The sequence below is a fragment of the Arvicanthis niloticus genome, chromosome X (assembly GCF_011762505.2).
Source record: "Arvicanthis niloticus isolate mArvNil1 chromosome X, mArvNil1.pat.X, whole genome shotgun sequence".
Lineage (NCBI taxonomy): Eukaryota > Metazoa > Chordata > Mammalia > Rodentia > Muridae > Arvicanthis > Arvicanthis niloticus.
Genome location: NC_047679.1, coordinates 1,320,377 through 1,336,109, shown reverse-complemented (window position 1 = coordinate 1,336,109; position 15,733 = coordinate 1,320,377). Strand labels below are relative to the sequence as shown.

Below are 15,733 nucleotides of genomic sequence, written 5' to 3'. Positions count from 1 at the left end.
CCTGGACCAAGAAAGCCAAGTGAGGAGGATGTGTAGAAACCTGTTTCTGTGTGGAGATTGAGTCGTAGAGGGGCTCTTGGGGAACCACACTAGGAGTCAGCCTACTGTTTCCATCCTGTAATCAGTAATCTTGAATGCTTTCAAAAGGCCAGCAGAACTGATTCTGAAAACATCTCCATGACCTCATGTGAAACTCGAGAAGAGGTCAAGGGAAGCTGTGACACACACCCAGTTCCAGGCAAGCAAACCAGATGCCATAAGACAGTAGCAGCAATTACTGCCAGCCACATCATGGTTATCTTGGAATGGCCAGCAACCCAGAACTGACTTACCTGTCCAGGGTGTGAAGTCACTTATGCTACCTGGAGAAAAGGCTGCTTTAACCTCATTGCAAGTATAAAACACCAGAACCAACACTTAAGAAAACTGTTTCTGGAAATTTCCATGGTTAAGTGACAGCAAGGTCATCACTAAGCCTAATGGTAGGTGTTATTGTGGCAAGAAGCTAAATAGTAAGCAGGGGGGATGTGAGAGGGAAAGAGAACCTTTACTTCTCCAATTCGCTTTCCATCTCTCACTTGCTGGCGCCCAGCAATTTCTACATAATCGTCCAGGCCACTTGAGAAATATCACACATCTGATTGTCAAAGCTAGATGACTCCTGCTGCTTTACTAATCCCTTTGTGGCCTGTATATATAAGGATTCCTTGGTGACTATTTTCTCTCTACTCACACTCCTTTCTCCAGCTCCAAGCCAGTGAGATTTACAAAGAAGTCTCTAGTTCAAGGACAGAATTCTGTAGAAAACTAAGTATCCCAGTATATACTGTCCCCAGCAGCTAAACTGTATTGCAGATGAAGCAGCAAAACACTCCCTCCAAATCGCACAGGTAGCTATTGCTGAGACACTGAGTGTATGTCTCTTCTAGTGCATCCTGTCTTCCGCTTAATCAACAAACCTGCTAACTTTGCTTTGAGTCAGTGTCAAGTTCTTTCCTATGGAATATGTCAAGCATCTAGATGCACCTGAATAGAGGTCCCAAGACTTTATGGGGGCTCCTGGGGCCACACTGCCGCAAAAGTTGACTTGCACCTTTTGTTGCTGTTAACATTGCAGCCTACAGACTTTACAATACATACAGTAAGCAATGCTGCATGAAACCAACCAAGCCAATTCATTTTTTGCAGGTTCATGAGTGCAGAGGGAGAGGCAATGTGAACCATTGAGAATACAAATGTTTTGACTAGTATGGAATTATCTGGATAGAATATCTCCTCACCCTGGTAACCTGTTTACTTACAAAATGCATTACTTCCTCATTATTTTGCCTTAGGTGACTTTCTTAAGACTCAATTCTGAGCTTCTAACCTATAAACCAGAGTGTACAGCAGCAACCCAAAAGGTTGTTGTCGAGATGGCAATGAGGGAAGCCAGATACAAGGCTTGGAGCAAATGCTCAATTTTAGCAATTTTCAAATCAACTTTCAAGTTCCTTCCCCAGGAAGCAGCACTTTGTGACTTACCCCTTGCAAGACTTGAAAGCTGTCATTGTTAGGTGGAGGGTCTTGATCTGGATCAACACCAACTCTAAATGTCATCAGGGAAGAAAACAAGGAGAAAAAAAACAGAAAGTATTAGCTTGGCCTATGACAGCAAATATCTTCCCAAAGCAGAAGGAACGGTTAGCTTCAAGGAGAGAAAGCCCATCATGCAGAAGTCAGATCCACACCATAGCAGATTGCAAAGATTCTGGTGTTAAAAATATGTGTGCCCTCAGTGAGGTGTCTGGGAAATACGCTGGCAGTTTTCCATCTGCCTTCCTATACCAAGGAGTCCCCACTACTAAACCATGGGTCTCTTCGAGTTGGCTACTTCCTCACTTCTGCCCTGAACTGCCTTGATGACAATATTTTGTTGTGAAATTAGACAGATATACAAAGAAGCATGGGAAGGATCTGTAGTAACCACCTGCATGGCCACTGAGAGAGCCTATCATTACCACTTACTGTAGCCTCTTTATTGCCATCTTCCCACTTCTCCATCCCACATTTTACTTCATGATACAAATGAAGCTGTGACATCAATACATTTCTTCTGACTTCTTATGTATATGTCCGTGTGTGTGTTCACATGCACACATCTGTGGATGCCTGTGCATGTGTGTACATATACAAAATGCACCCATCTATGCGTGTGTGTGTGTGTCTGTGTGTGTGTGTGTGTGTGTAGGCCAGAAGGCAAAGAAGTGTCATTCTTCAGAAGCCATCTACCTTGTTCTTCAAGATTAAGAGTTTCATTTGGTATGGAAATTACCAATTGGATTATGCTTGACCAGCAAGCCCAAGAGATCTGCCTATCTCCCCAATGCTGAGATTATAAACATGCACCATCATATCCAGCTTTTGACACAGGTTCTGAAGATCAAACTCAGGTCCTCATGCTTACACAACAAACACTTCATTGACAGCCATCTCCCAGCTTCCCTTCTCCTGACTTCATTAGTATACATAATGACAATGGAATTTCTCCTTTACCAAACTTGAATCAGGCTTCTTTGAATCATCTTCCCCACTAAGAACTAACTTTTGGGCTTCTTCCCTTTACATCACCAAGTTTTGCCAAGAATCTTCTTAAACTGGTTTAGCCAGGACTCCCACGTTTGATATCTGATCCCCCTGCCAACTCCCAAGTGATAGCTGATCTCTATGGCCTGCCTTTAGGAAGAATATCTCCTTACCTCTGATATTTCCTCTTGGCAAGTTTCATCCATAATTCCCTATAACTTCCTCCCACTGCAAAATCCCACCACCATAGACTCTACCTCACTCATAGTGGTCCTCACTAAAGCCTACCTTGCCTGCAGTATTATTAACTGGAGTCTTGGTATACTTTCACTGCCCTCTTTATCAAAGATGACCAGAGAACTCATATATTTGGGAGAACTTACACATTTGAGAGCAACTGAGGATTATGACTAAGTGGCAAAAAATCACAATAAGTTCCTGAGATGAGCTTTGGCATATGCTACCTATGGATGCAGTTCAGTACAAGGATGTCTTAGTCCAGCAAACAGAAACTGTACTGGACATACAAAGCTGCAAATGCAAACTTATTTTTCTACTTCTTCCTCTCCAGTAACACCGGGGAGCTCTCTAAACCAAAGAGACCTCATGGAAGAGAAGATGCATGAACATCTATTTCAGGCACTGAAAGGCCTCCCAAAAAGTCACCTTAGGACACACGAAGAATCTAATGTATGAAAATGGCTGGAGGCAAAATTGCATTCAGAACTTCTGTTTCTTCAACACTCGCCTGTTTTTAGAGCCCCTTAATATACAATAATCCATACTAAAGCATCCTCTACATGGTGCTCTAGAAGGTATCCATAGTGACATTTATAAGTCCAATAGACAGGAGTTTATGATTAGACCTTATGAAGCAGCACAAAACTACTTTGTACCAGACAAATGTGAACGTGAGCTGCTGGGTGCAGACTCCGAGGAGTGGTATCTCTCAGAATGCTAAGGTAACATGGTTGCCCTCAACTAAGCCAAAGAAAGGCTGCTAAATGGCACGGGATAACCAAGAATATGACACTTCAGAGCTGCTACGAAGAATTCCTCCTCTCCACACTGAAGATTGTCAAAGAAGTTTGCTTCTTAGATGGCTTCTGCATTAGTACATGTAAAGCAAACTAACTTTCTATCGGCCTAGATGAAATAGGCCCATAGGAAACACTGTATCATCACAAGGAAAAATAAAATTAAATGTAATAAGAGATGCCAAAGGAAAATCAGCTCTAGTCCTGGAATCTTTACTACAAGAAGAAAACATATTTGACAAAATCATTTTGGTTTGTAGATACAGATTAGCCTATGCAGCCTTGACTGGCCTGAAATTTACTGTGTAAACCATGCTCTGAACTTGTGGTAATCCTCCTGCCTCTGCCACATGAGTTCCAGCAAAACTTTAAATTGATTCTGTTTTAAAAGAACTACTGATAATAGCTAAAATTGATCTATTTTAACTCAAATCACAGAAATACCAATGAGACTCATCATTCACATCAGGTCCATGTAGCTGGTCCAGAATTCCAGACAGAGAGTAAAATGCTACATTTTATGTAACAACATTTATGTAACAACATTTATGTAAAAACATTTTATGGTGAACTCCATAAATTAGAACCATCTTAACTTGACCACAAGCTCATGATGTTCACAATTTGTTATGGGGAAACTCGAGAGTCTAGGCCAATACTCTATGATAGAACTTTCTGCAGTGTTCTTTACCTGCAGTGTCCAGTTATAGCACCTGCTGGCCACATGTGACCTCTGAGCACTTGGGATGTAGTTATTATGAGTGAGAAATTGCCATTTTCCACCTTACTTTTTAGCTAATTAAAACTTTAAATAACCATATATGGACAATGAAAGTATAGATTTTTAAATCAACACTGATTTCAGCCAGGTTTTCATATTGTCAACACTTTTTTGTTCGTTTTGCTAACTCTTTGTTTTGTCCACTCTAACACCCAGATTCCTGTTAGTGTTCTGTAGGGACACAACTTCAAATCCACTATAAGAAAAAAAAAATTCGGGGCTGGTGAGATGGCTCAGTGGTTAAGAGCATTGACTGCTCTTCCAGAGGTCATGAGTTCAAATCCCAGCAACCACATGGTGGCTCACAACCATCCATAATGAGATCTGATGCCCTCATATGGGTGTCTGAAGACAGCTACAGCGTACTTACATAAAATAAATAAATAAATTCTTAAAAAAAAAAAAAAAGAAAAAAAATTCTCTTGAACTGAATACCTAGACACTGAAGAGACTGTTTCCTTTATCTGTATGTAAAATAACTTCCCAACCCCCCTATGGTTCTATGAAAGAAGAAGAATTATAAAGTCTTTGTGTTCTTTCCTCAGTGCAATCAGTAGTGAAGGATTTCGTTGCTGTCTCATACAGTGGCAAAAGATTACGCTACTGATAACTTTTTTAATTGCATAAAGAAAAGTGGCACTTTGACACTAGAGGGACCTAGGGTTAGTATTGGACAAGTAGCTAAGTGCCTAAATGGAATGTCACTAATAATTGGACAGCATAAAACATGTACTACCTAAAAGTATGCAACAAGAAACATACTTTGCAGCAGTTTTGATGAAATGATTGTTTGCCTCTGGTCATAATGAAACATCAGAAAAACCCCAATTATAAGATGTTTTGTTAAATAACTATCTCAAATACTTAAAAAAAAAAAACCCAATGCTATAAGAAACCATGAAAAGGGGGTGAATTATGGCAAGAGAGTTAACAGACATGTCAATAAGCATAAAAGTTTGTTGGATCCTGCATGTGTAAAATTCATGTTACTTTTCTTAGATGCAATTACACAGGAGATTGAACACCGGTAGCATTTAGAAGTAGATTCAGGACACCTGACTCTTCCTGGAATAAAAAAGTGACAAATTCTAGTGATCTGTTGAGTGTAAATTAGTACCAGAGTAGGCACAGCTCCAGTCTTTCCTTTTGGGAGAAAAACTTAAATCACAGTTAAGAATCTTTAATTATACCTTTGGTAAAGATGTTTCAAAAACACATCAGCCTATTTTCCTATCTGTAATTAATTGATTAATAGTGATGATTTATAAACTCATTGTATTTCAGAGTCCAAACGGCACAAATTGTATAGATTCACCACATGGGGTACTAGAATTGGTAAGCACAGGCAATGGACAAATAAAGATGTTCATAGTTGTGAAAAGATTTTCTTCTTGATAATTTCAGAAATATTTTTGCTGAAATTGTTTTCTCCTAAAAGTAATGGGCATGAAGAAAGTCTTGAGTTGACTCAGACACACCTAATGAAGTGCTAAGCAATGCGGCCATAGTTAGATGCAGTTGTGCCACTCCATGGTGACTTGAAGCTCTAGAGACAGTCCTACTCAATATCTGCTTTCCTTACCTATATCAGTCTTCTGTGTGGAAGGTCCAGTCTTCACTGGAGCCCCCCACTAGCTACCACATGTCTGAGATGCATAGAGCCTGACTGTACAGAGCCTAAATGGACTGGCTGGCTCCTCCCAGTTTGACTCATAAGGTCTTATGGAGGTGCCAACTACTAATATACGGTACTAAGGTAGTAGAATTCAAGAAGGGAAATAACTACCTGCTTTTCAACTTACCATGGCTAATAAATGACCCCTAGAAGACAGACAGGAGCTATGACACAAAGGTTATTCTGCATTTTCCCCCATTTTGAGGTTGTTTATTTTAGAGTGATTTAATAATTACTTTTCTGGCATTTAGAAGGGCCCTTGGACCAATCCCCAAGGATGACACACAGTATACTGGGATTCCTATAAAGGCCTCCACCCTTGGGGCACAGCCCAGAACCAAACTGGTCTCTGTGAATAAGAATAAAGCAATGGGCCAGAACACTTGGAATGGTGCTAAACAGAAAGGAAGACCAGACACGACGGGCTTCTGATTGCAGATCCAGAGCCCCATAAGACTTAGCTTTTTCAAATTGCTGGTTGTGGCAACTGTTTAAAATGTATTTATCTCCTGACTTTTACATGTGGGATGTTACAGAAACGTGAACTTTTATTTTATTACATTTCAGCATTCAGATACAGCTAGGGAGGACTGCAACAGACACAGCAGTCCTTTCCTCCAGAATGAACTGAATTATCCTTAGGTCCATTAAGAATGAGACAAATGTGGAAATTCTATGCCAAATGAGAACAGGAAGAAGTCAAATGGATGCATTTTTCTGTACTAAATAAATACACCAAAGTTAATAACTTTCATTCAAGAACAATAGCTTGTCTACTGTGGTTAATGGATAAAATGCCATGAAATCTCAGAAAAAAATCTATTTTAACCAATACTTTTTAGAAAGTTCTGAAGATTGAATCCAGGGCCTCAAGCATTTTTACCACTGATACATATTTCTAGAAACCAGTAATTTTAAAACATATGAATAATCAAAGTTCTGGTTAATTTGAGGAATATGAGATGTAAATCTGCATATCAATCTTGAGCATCAGATTATAACTGAATTTTCTTGTGTCCCAAGTAATACTGGCCTAAATAACTTCTTCCTTGAAGGCAGGACACTTCAGTAGAAAGTGTTCCTCTGCAACGCTACTAGTAAGTATGTATGTGTGTGTGTGTGCGCGTCTACGCATGCACGTGCACCCACACATGCACATTGCAACAGTAATAAACATGAACCCAATGAGATGTTTCAACACTTCCATGAATTTTATGTGTACCATTACAGAATATATCTGGGCTATATTCCAAAACCCACACCCCACTCATTTATAGTTATTGTTTCCTTCACCCTGTCTTTAGTGAGCAGAATATTTTCACAAGTTCTGAGTTCAAGCTGATTTTGCAATGAATGGATCTACAGATCAGACCAGGAAGAAAGCGTATCACATAGAGATCCAGAAAGGCAAGAACAAACACTGGAGGTTTTTATTTTGCTCCTACATCACCACTCTTAAACGCAATGGCATCATACACACTTGGATGTAGGCCAAGAAACAGTGTTAGTAAAAACTTCATTCTTTTGTTCATTTAAAAAAATGTTCATGTCATCTAAACCATTGTGAGAAAGTATAGGTACACAAATACATACTTAAATATACATAACACTGAGGCACAGCCATCAGAGACAGGAGCTGAGTATAACTGTCTTCTGAGAGGCTCCACCCAGAAGCCAATGGAAACAGATGCAGACACCCACAGCTGAACATTACATAGAGCTTGGGGAGTCTTGTGGAAGAGTTGGGAAAAGGATTGAAAGACTTGAACAGAACTCTACAGGAAGACCAACAGAGTCAGCTAACCTGGACCCTTGGGGCTCCCAGAGACTGAACCGCCAACCAAAGAGCTAGTGTGGGCTGAACCTAGGCCTTCTTGCACATGCGTGGCAGATGTGCAGCTTGATCTTCATGCAGATCTCCCAACAGCTGGACTGGAAGCTGTCCCTGACTCTGTTGCCTGCCTATGGATCCAGTTCCCCTAACTGGACAGCCTTGTCTTGCCTCAATGGGAGAGGATAAGCCTAGTCCTACAGTGACTTGATGAGTGGGTGGAAGGGGTGACACCCAGAGGGATTCCCCCTTCTCAAAGGAAAAGAGAAGGGGGAAGGATCTAGGTGAGGGGGTCCTGGGAGTAAAGGGATATATATATAAAACACAACACTGGCATTTAATTAAGATCACATAGCTATGCTCTAGCCAAGGCTGAAATATTAAATTCTAGTTCTCTGCATTAGTTACAAGCTTTACTTACTATATCAAAACCAAGATTTTCTAGGAAAAATATAGGTGGCTCTGAAAATGAGCTGTCTTTAACACAAAGCTCATTCAGTCAAACAAAAAAAAAATATAGGCTTTGGGGTTGAAAACTCATGGTTCAAAATGTGGAAAGAAAGCACATAATTTCAATAACACTGACACACAAATCAACATGGAGGAAAGACAGAAAAAATTATTAGAAATGATTTTCCTGTTGCCCATGGGGTAAGGATTGGTGCATTCAAGAAGGAAAAAGCAAACAGCATAAAGAGAAATCATTCAAGTTAGACAGAAGAAAAAAGCAAAGCCCAGTGGATTATTTTCTGAGTAGTCCCTGTGTCACCTGAAGTACTGCCATCGATGCTCATTCTGGTCCTCTTCAGAGAGTTCCTCCACACCAACTCTGGGCAGCAGAAGAAGGAAATGTGAATGTGATGGGACAACACAGCTACCAGATCTATGGCATCTAGCCCGAACCATGCTAGAAAGAAGGGCTAGCTCACCTTCGCCAGAAAGTCATAGTCCCTCTTTTGTTCCAGTACTGTGGATGGAACCCAAAGTCTTGAAAACACTAGGTAAGTGGTACCCATGCAGCTGCATAATTATCTTTGGTTATCCCCGTTCTCCTAAACCCAAGAGGCAGAGAGGTTGCTAAATTTAAAGCAACAATGTTAGAAGCTAGGTCATGAGGAACAATTGATAATAATGTTAAGCCTCAAAAAGCATAATACAGTAAAATCAGATGAATATGTGTATAGTATATAACTTAATCTACAAATATTTCTGGAGCTCATCTGTTTCATAAAGGAAGATATGTCCAAAAAAACCCAGAAAATTGTTACTAAACAATGAACATATATTTAGAATATGTACATATTTTATACCTAGTTAACAGAAATAACAAAACACACTATATTACTGAAAATCAACAATACTGACAAGACAAAAATGGCCATTTTTTTTATCTAGATAAGCAAACAATATTGTTCACAACTTCAACCTGAAGGCCAGGAACACAACTCTGGCTCTTCTCTTTTGTTTGAGGTCTCTGGATTGATGTGTCCTTTCACTTTCCTTAATGATTTCTAGATTATTCAGACAACACTGAACTTCACCATCAGGCTACAACATGGTTTTGCAAACTCAACACTATGAACATTTGAATCCACAATTATTCTCTGTTGGGGAACCATTCTCCTGTGCACTGTAGAATGTTTAGTAACGCCCTGCCTTCTATTTACAGGATGCCAACAGCAACTACCCCAGCTGCCCCAGGAGATAGACCTTTTTGCTTTGTTCTGTTTTTCTTTTTAAAGACAGTTGGTTTTGGTTTAAAACATTTCCAGATGTTCAGAGATGTTTCCCAGGTAGAGAAATTGTCCTTAGTTGAAAAGACTGAACTAAATTATGTACTCTCAATACAGTAATATCATCCCTGTGGGTGTGAAAACTGGTTCTTGTGGAACACACATAAAAAACAACCCCTAAAGTGCATATTGGATAAGTTTGAAGTCATCCAAAGCATTATAAAACATAAAGACATAGCAGATCTGTGGTACTAAAATTTCACTGCAATTAGTTGTAGCATGTAGTTTTTGCTACCTGCTTTAAGCCCCAGATGGACCATGCTACCAGCCCCACCCAGGTTCCCTCAGATCTGTGGATGGAAAACACATACATATTAGCTTATTTTTATATGCTTCAGCTCAATGGCTGGGCTCTTCTAAGCCTTCCTGGGCTCTCGCATCCTTCTTTTTACTCCCAGCTCAACACTCCATATGTGCCCACAGCTTTAGTTGCTTAGTTACCTTTAGTCCCAGCTCAACACCCTAAATCTGCCCTCAGTGTAGTTGTTTCTAACCTCCCACCTGCTACCCCAGGCCCAGTCAGAGAAGCAGCCAATGGCCACTCCACCGTAGATCTCACTAGAAATAGCTGGTGGCTATTTCTCCCTCTGAAGCAAGGCGAATTCTTCTCCTCTTCTGTGTCTGCTAGCCTGCCTGCGGGAAAACTGGAAGTCCCACCTATTCCACCCAGGTCATTGACCACTGGCATCTTTATTGATTGATCAAGAACCAATTGGGGAAGAAGACCTTCAGTGTTCACATGCACGTTCCCAATCAAGGTATCACAACCACCCTCTACAGGTAGTTGAAAGAACTGAGAAACATTGTGATAGACAATTCTCAAATTCTCATTATATTGTATCCCTTGAAAAATGTAAGAGATCATGACGTGTCATAAGGTGATGCTTTCAATTAATTACATGGTCAGAATGAGAATATACTTTAAACCATAAATTACTATAGGAAACAACAGAAAAACAAACCAGGATTTCTTGAATGTAAGATTTTGTTGTTGCTTGAGTGATAATAATAATAACAACAACAACATAATTGGGTCAGGGACCCAAGTTCTTCCTGCTAAAATACTAATTCTGACTATAATGTTGTATCTTAGAAAATATCAAGTCACAAACACTGTTACATAAAGAACCCAAGATTTCTTCTCATCTGTATTCCTTATGCTATCTTAAAGAGAATGTTACCATAATTCCTCAGCCTGATAAAATTAACAGCAGCGTGTTTGTACTTACCCTTGAATGACTTATTACGTCCCTGTGGGCTATGAAGGTTAGCTGTTCATTTGACTACCTAGATATGTGTCCTTCCACTACCTCCCTACTCACTGTGCTCCAAGAGAATGGTCATAATACCACCACAATGTGTTTGTGATACATAGATTGTTCATCTGTTGAAATAATTCCATAACTCCTCTAAGCTGCCAAAATTATGTCCTTTGTAAATAACAGCACTTACTCAAGAGACAAGCAGTTTATACATTAACCAAAATATTTGAACATTTCCCATTACATTTTAAAATATCAAAATACTGATTTAAAAATATAAATTTGACTTATGAACATAAGTGACCTAGTTTTGGAATCCTGGTTATACTCAGAGCTTTTCTACATAAACAGAGTTGAAATTAGCCATGGTCAAGAAATTACAGCTAACCAGGCATGGGAGCACATTTAATCCCAGCATCCTGGAGGCAGAAACAGGTGGATCTCTGTGAGTTTGCAGCCAGCTTGGTCTACACAGTGAGTTCCATGACAACTGGGGCTTCATAGCAATACACTGTCTCCCCCATACCCCCCCCAAAAGGAAAGAAAGAAATCCCAGCTAACACCTATTTATTTATAGACGAACTCTAAGATCTGCCTCAGTACTACTTCTGAGCAACTGCCTACACTCATCAGCAGTTGAAAAAATAAGGAACAAGTTAGAAAGTAGGCCCTATTTGAAAATGATCCTACTGAGTTCACAGGGTTCAAAATAGCATAATGAATATCAGGGGGTTTTTGAGTCAATTTAAAATAAGAACTTGGTTACAAAAATACTTGAGGTCACTAAGTAACATCATAAGCCACAAGCCAAGAAAAACCAACCACTCTCATTACCTTATTTTGGAAAAAACTTCTTTTGGTGCAATTTATATAAATGTCAGTGTCTATACTTAAATAATCATTACTAATACACATCTGAAAAAATATAATGAGTGGGCACCATATATATTTTTCAACAATAACACATGTTGCTTCACTTGAGTGTGTGGTTGAGCTGCGGGGAAAAAAAAAAAAACCAAGAAGGATAGAAATAAAATACAGGAACAGAAATTGGTAAAATAAAAATCAGAGGAATGGTAAAATAAGTGGAATAAACAGGTAATTAAAAACAAACAAAAATGCTTATATGGAAAAAATCCACCAGGCAGAAATAGTGGCATATGCCTTTGAACCCAGCACTGGAAAGACAGAGGTGGGTGGGTCTCTGTGTGTTCTATGTTAGCATGCTCTGCATAGTGACTTTCAGGACAGTCAGGGCTATGGAATGAGACCCTATGTCAAAAAATAAACAACAAAAAACCCTCCGCACAAACCCCTAGCGAGTTTGACAAAAATTACTAGAAACTATTAGGATAAAATGTATTCCTAATTGTTAGGAATTATTAGGAATAAAATGTAATAATAATAAAGGAAAAGATATCACTATAGACCCCAGAAACATCTAAAGAACAATCAGGGAACAATATGTGTCCCTAGCACAATAGTTAGGGGTTACTATTGCTGTGGTGAAACACCATGACAAAAAAAAGCAAGTTGGGGCTCTTCTCTCCTTTCTACACACAAACCCTTTCTCTTTCTCCCCACCCTCTCTCCTCTCTCCCCATGGTGACTCCCCCAGCCTTAATCCTTGGAGCCAGTGAGCTCGCCCAAAGGCAAGTTCCAAATAAAGCTACCTTTAATATAATCTAAAAATATTTTTTAAACAATAAAGCAAGTTGATTTATTTGGCTTATACTTCCATATTGATGTTCATCACCAAAGAAAGCTAGAACAGGAACTCAAACAGGGCAGGAACCTGAAGGCAGAAACTGATGCAGAGGCTATGGAAGGTGCTGCTTACTGGCTTGTTTCTCATGACTTCTTCAGCTTTCTTAGAGAATCCAGGACCATCAGCCTAGAAATGACACTACCCACAATGGACTGGGCACTCCCCCATCACTCACTAGTTAAGAAAATGCCCCATAGGCTTGCCTACAGCCTAATCTTATGGAGACATTTTCTTAACACAGGTTCCCTCTTCTCAGATGACTTTAGTCTGTGTCAAGTTGACATAAAACTATCCAGTACACTATGGATAACATTATCTTGACAATGTAGATCAAACTGAACAATTTCATAAAGTATCACAGTTCACTTAATATGAAACAGATAATCTGAAACAGCCTCATTAAATGGCATAGTTTAAAGATTTCTGAAAAAGAAGTCTTATGACCTAGATAGTTTCACTGGAGAATTTTACCAATAAGTAAAAGAAAATAACTAATACTAAATATATAAAGAAGAGTAGACAACAGTTTATGTTGTGGGGCCACATTACCCTGCTACTTAAACCAGACAAATACAATGCAAATGGAGAACTATAAACCATACACCTGGGAACACAGAAAAATTAGGCAAGCATGTGCTCAGAGAGTTAATCAGTATTCAAATAATATACCATAGCCAAGTAGGGTTTATTTCAGAAAAGCTAGATCAGTTCAGAATTTGAGAACTGATCACTGCAATCTACCAGAGTAAAGAGCTAAACAAGAAAAAAGTATATGATCACACCAACTTATGCCAAAAATAAATTTGTTAAAAATAAACATGAGAACTAGCAAGATGGCTCAAGGGATAAAGGCATTTCTTGCCGAAGTCTGATGACCCTAGTTCCATCCTCAAGATGTACATGATAGAAGAAAAGAACTGACTCCCCGAAAAACTGTCTCCTGGCTTCCACATGTATACAATGGTATGTGTTCTCTGCCCCCAAATAAATAAAATGTAAGTTAAAAAAATTAAAAAACAAACTAACTAAATACAAGAAAGAAATTTATCCAATCTGATGATGAATAGCTACAAAAACTTTACAAGCTATGATGACACCCAATGGTAAAAGGCAATATGTCTTTCTTAATGTTAGGAGCTGGGTGACAACGTCCACTAACAGTACTTGTATTAAACATAGGACTGAAAGTCAACCAAAACAACAATGCATAAAAAGAAAGACAAAGGCACATTGATTGAAAAGAACAAAATAAAAATATTTCACTTTGCATAGTTATACAAATAATCCAGAAAGTTTATCTATGTAGAAAATCCTAAAGACTACGCACACACACACACACACACACACACACACACACACACACCCCAAATATCCCCTAGAACTAAAAAAGGAATGAGAAAAGTGGCAGGATATAAATCTAATAAAACTTGCATAGCATTTTTATGTTAAAAATGACAAAATACTAATATAAAGAAACTAAAGAAGGTTAAAATAAATTGGGAAGCACACTATATTCAGAGATTGGAGGATACAACATGATGAAGATGCTAATGACCTCAATTGATAATATGCAAAATACAATTCCTATGAAAAGCATAGCAAAATTTTATTTACCTTTCTTTTATTAAATTGTTGGGGCTTTGTATCTTTCTCTCTCTCTCTCTCTCTCTCTCTCTCTCTCTCTCTCTCTCTCTCTCTCTCTCTGTATCCCTCTTAGGCTAGCCTTGAATTCCTGTGTCAGCCTCCTAATTGTTGGAATTATAAACATGCCTAGCTACAAAACGACTCTTTCTAAAATTTATATGAAATAAAACTAGAATATCTACTATTTTGAAAAAAGAAGAGGAGGAGGAGGAAGAAGAGGATGAGAAAGAGAAAGAGGAGGAGGAAGAAGAGGTGGAAGAGGAGAACGAGGAAGATGAGGTGGTAGTGGTGGTGGTGGTGGTGGTGGTGGTGGTGGTGGTGGTGGTGGTGGTGGTGGAAGCAATCTGTCTCCCAGATGCCAAAACATATTGTGTAACTACAGCTATTATTTTTTGAAAATCAGATACATAAATCAATGAGCCACAACAGAATGTTGTGAGCCCCAGGTACATATACAACTTATTTCTGACAAATGAGCAAAAGTAATTCAATGGAAAACCACAGTCTTTATATTATACCACAGTGGAACAACTGGATAGCCACAGACAAATAAGACACAACCTTCCAGATATCTCATACAAACATTAACCAAGAGCAGCTCATAGACTTAAATGTAAGGCATGAAACTAAAAGTGTTTAAGGAAATAGCAAAGAAGAAAGTTTCAAGAGAGCTTGATGAACTTTTTAGGCATGGAACCAAAGACATGATCCAAAAAAAAGACAGATTATAATTCTTCAACATTATGACTTCTGCTCTATGAAAGGCTCTACCAAAAGACTTCAATACAAGCTACAAGAAAGTGCAAAAAGACTTACAAACCATGTTATCTTACAAAACATTAGTATCCAGAATAAAAATATTTCAAAACTCAACAAAAATATTATGCCAATCATAAAGCACACAAAAGACTCGAACAGCTAGTCATAAAAAAGATAGAATAGATAAGCTAGTATAATAGATAATACAAGCCTTGAATATTATCTTGAATATCAAAACAGTAATGTAATAGATAATTTTGAAGAGACATTCAACATTATTAGCCACAAAAGAGATACAAATTAAAACCAACATGAGATAGCACTACACACCTGTTAGAACCGCTAGAGAGAGTGCTGGTGAGGATACAGGAAATGAGAGCCTCACATGCCAATAGTAGCAATTTAAATGGTACAGCCACTCTGGAAAACTGTTTGGCAGTTCCTTAGAAACTTACTCATTTAGTATCTCATCTTTCAATCATGTTCTGGAACCTGTATCTTAGATCTATGAATGTCCACATTGATATAAAAACTTAGCCAGAAATGTTCACAGTTGCCTCATTTATAATAATCGTAATCTAGAAACTAACCAAATGTCCTTCAAGGATGTGAACAGTT

At 38.7% G+C, this 15,733-nt stretch overlaps 1 protein-coding gene across 1 annotated transcript in view; it reads right to left on the bottom strand.

Annotated features, from left to right (window-relative positions):
* The window catches only part of Slc9a7 (solute carrier family 9 member A7), a 153,118-nt gene that overhangs the window by 30,241 nt on the left and 107,144 nt on the right, over positions 1–15,733 (bottom strand). Inside the window, 2 exon segments of the mRNA XM_076918567.1 lie at positions 1,525–1,588; positions 8,659–8,718. Coding sequence (XP_076774682.1) covers positions 1,525–1,588; positions 8,659–8,718 — 124 coding nt within the window.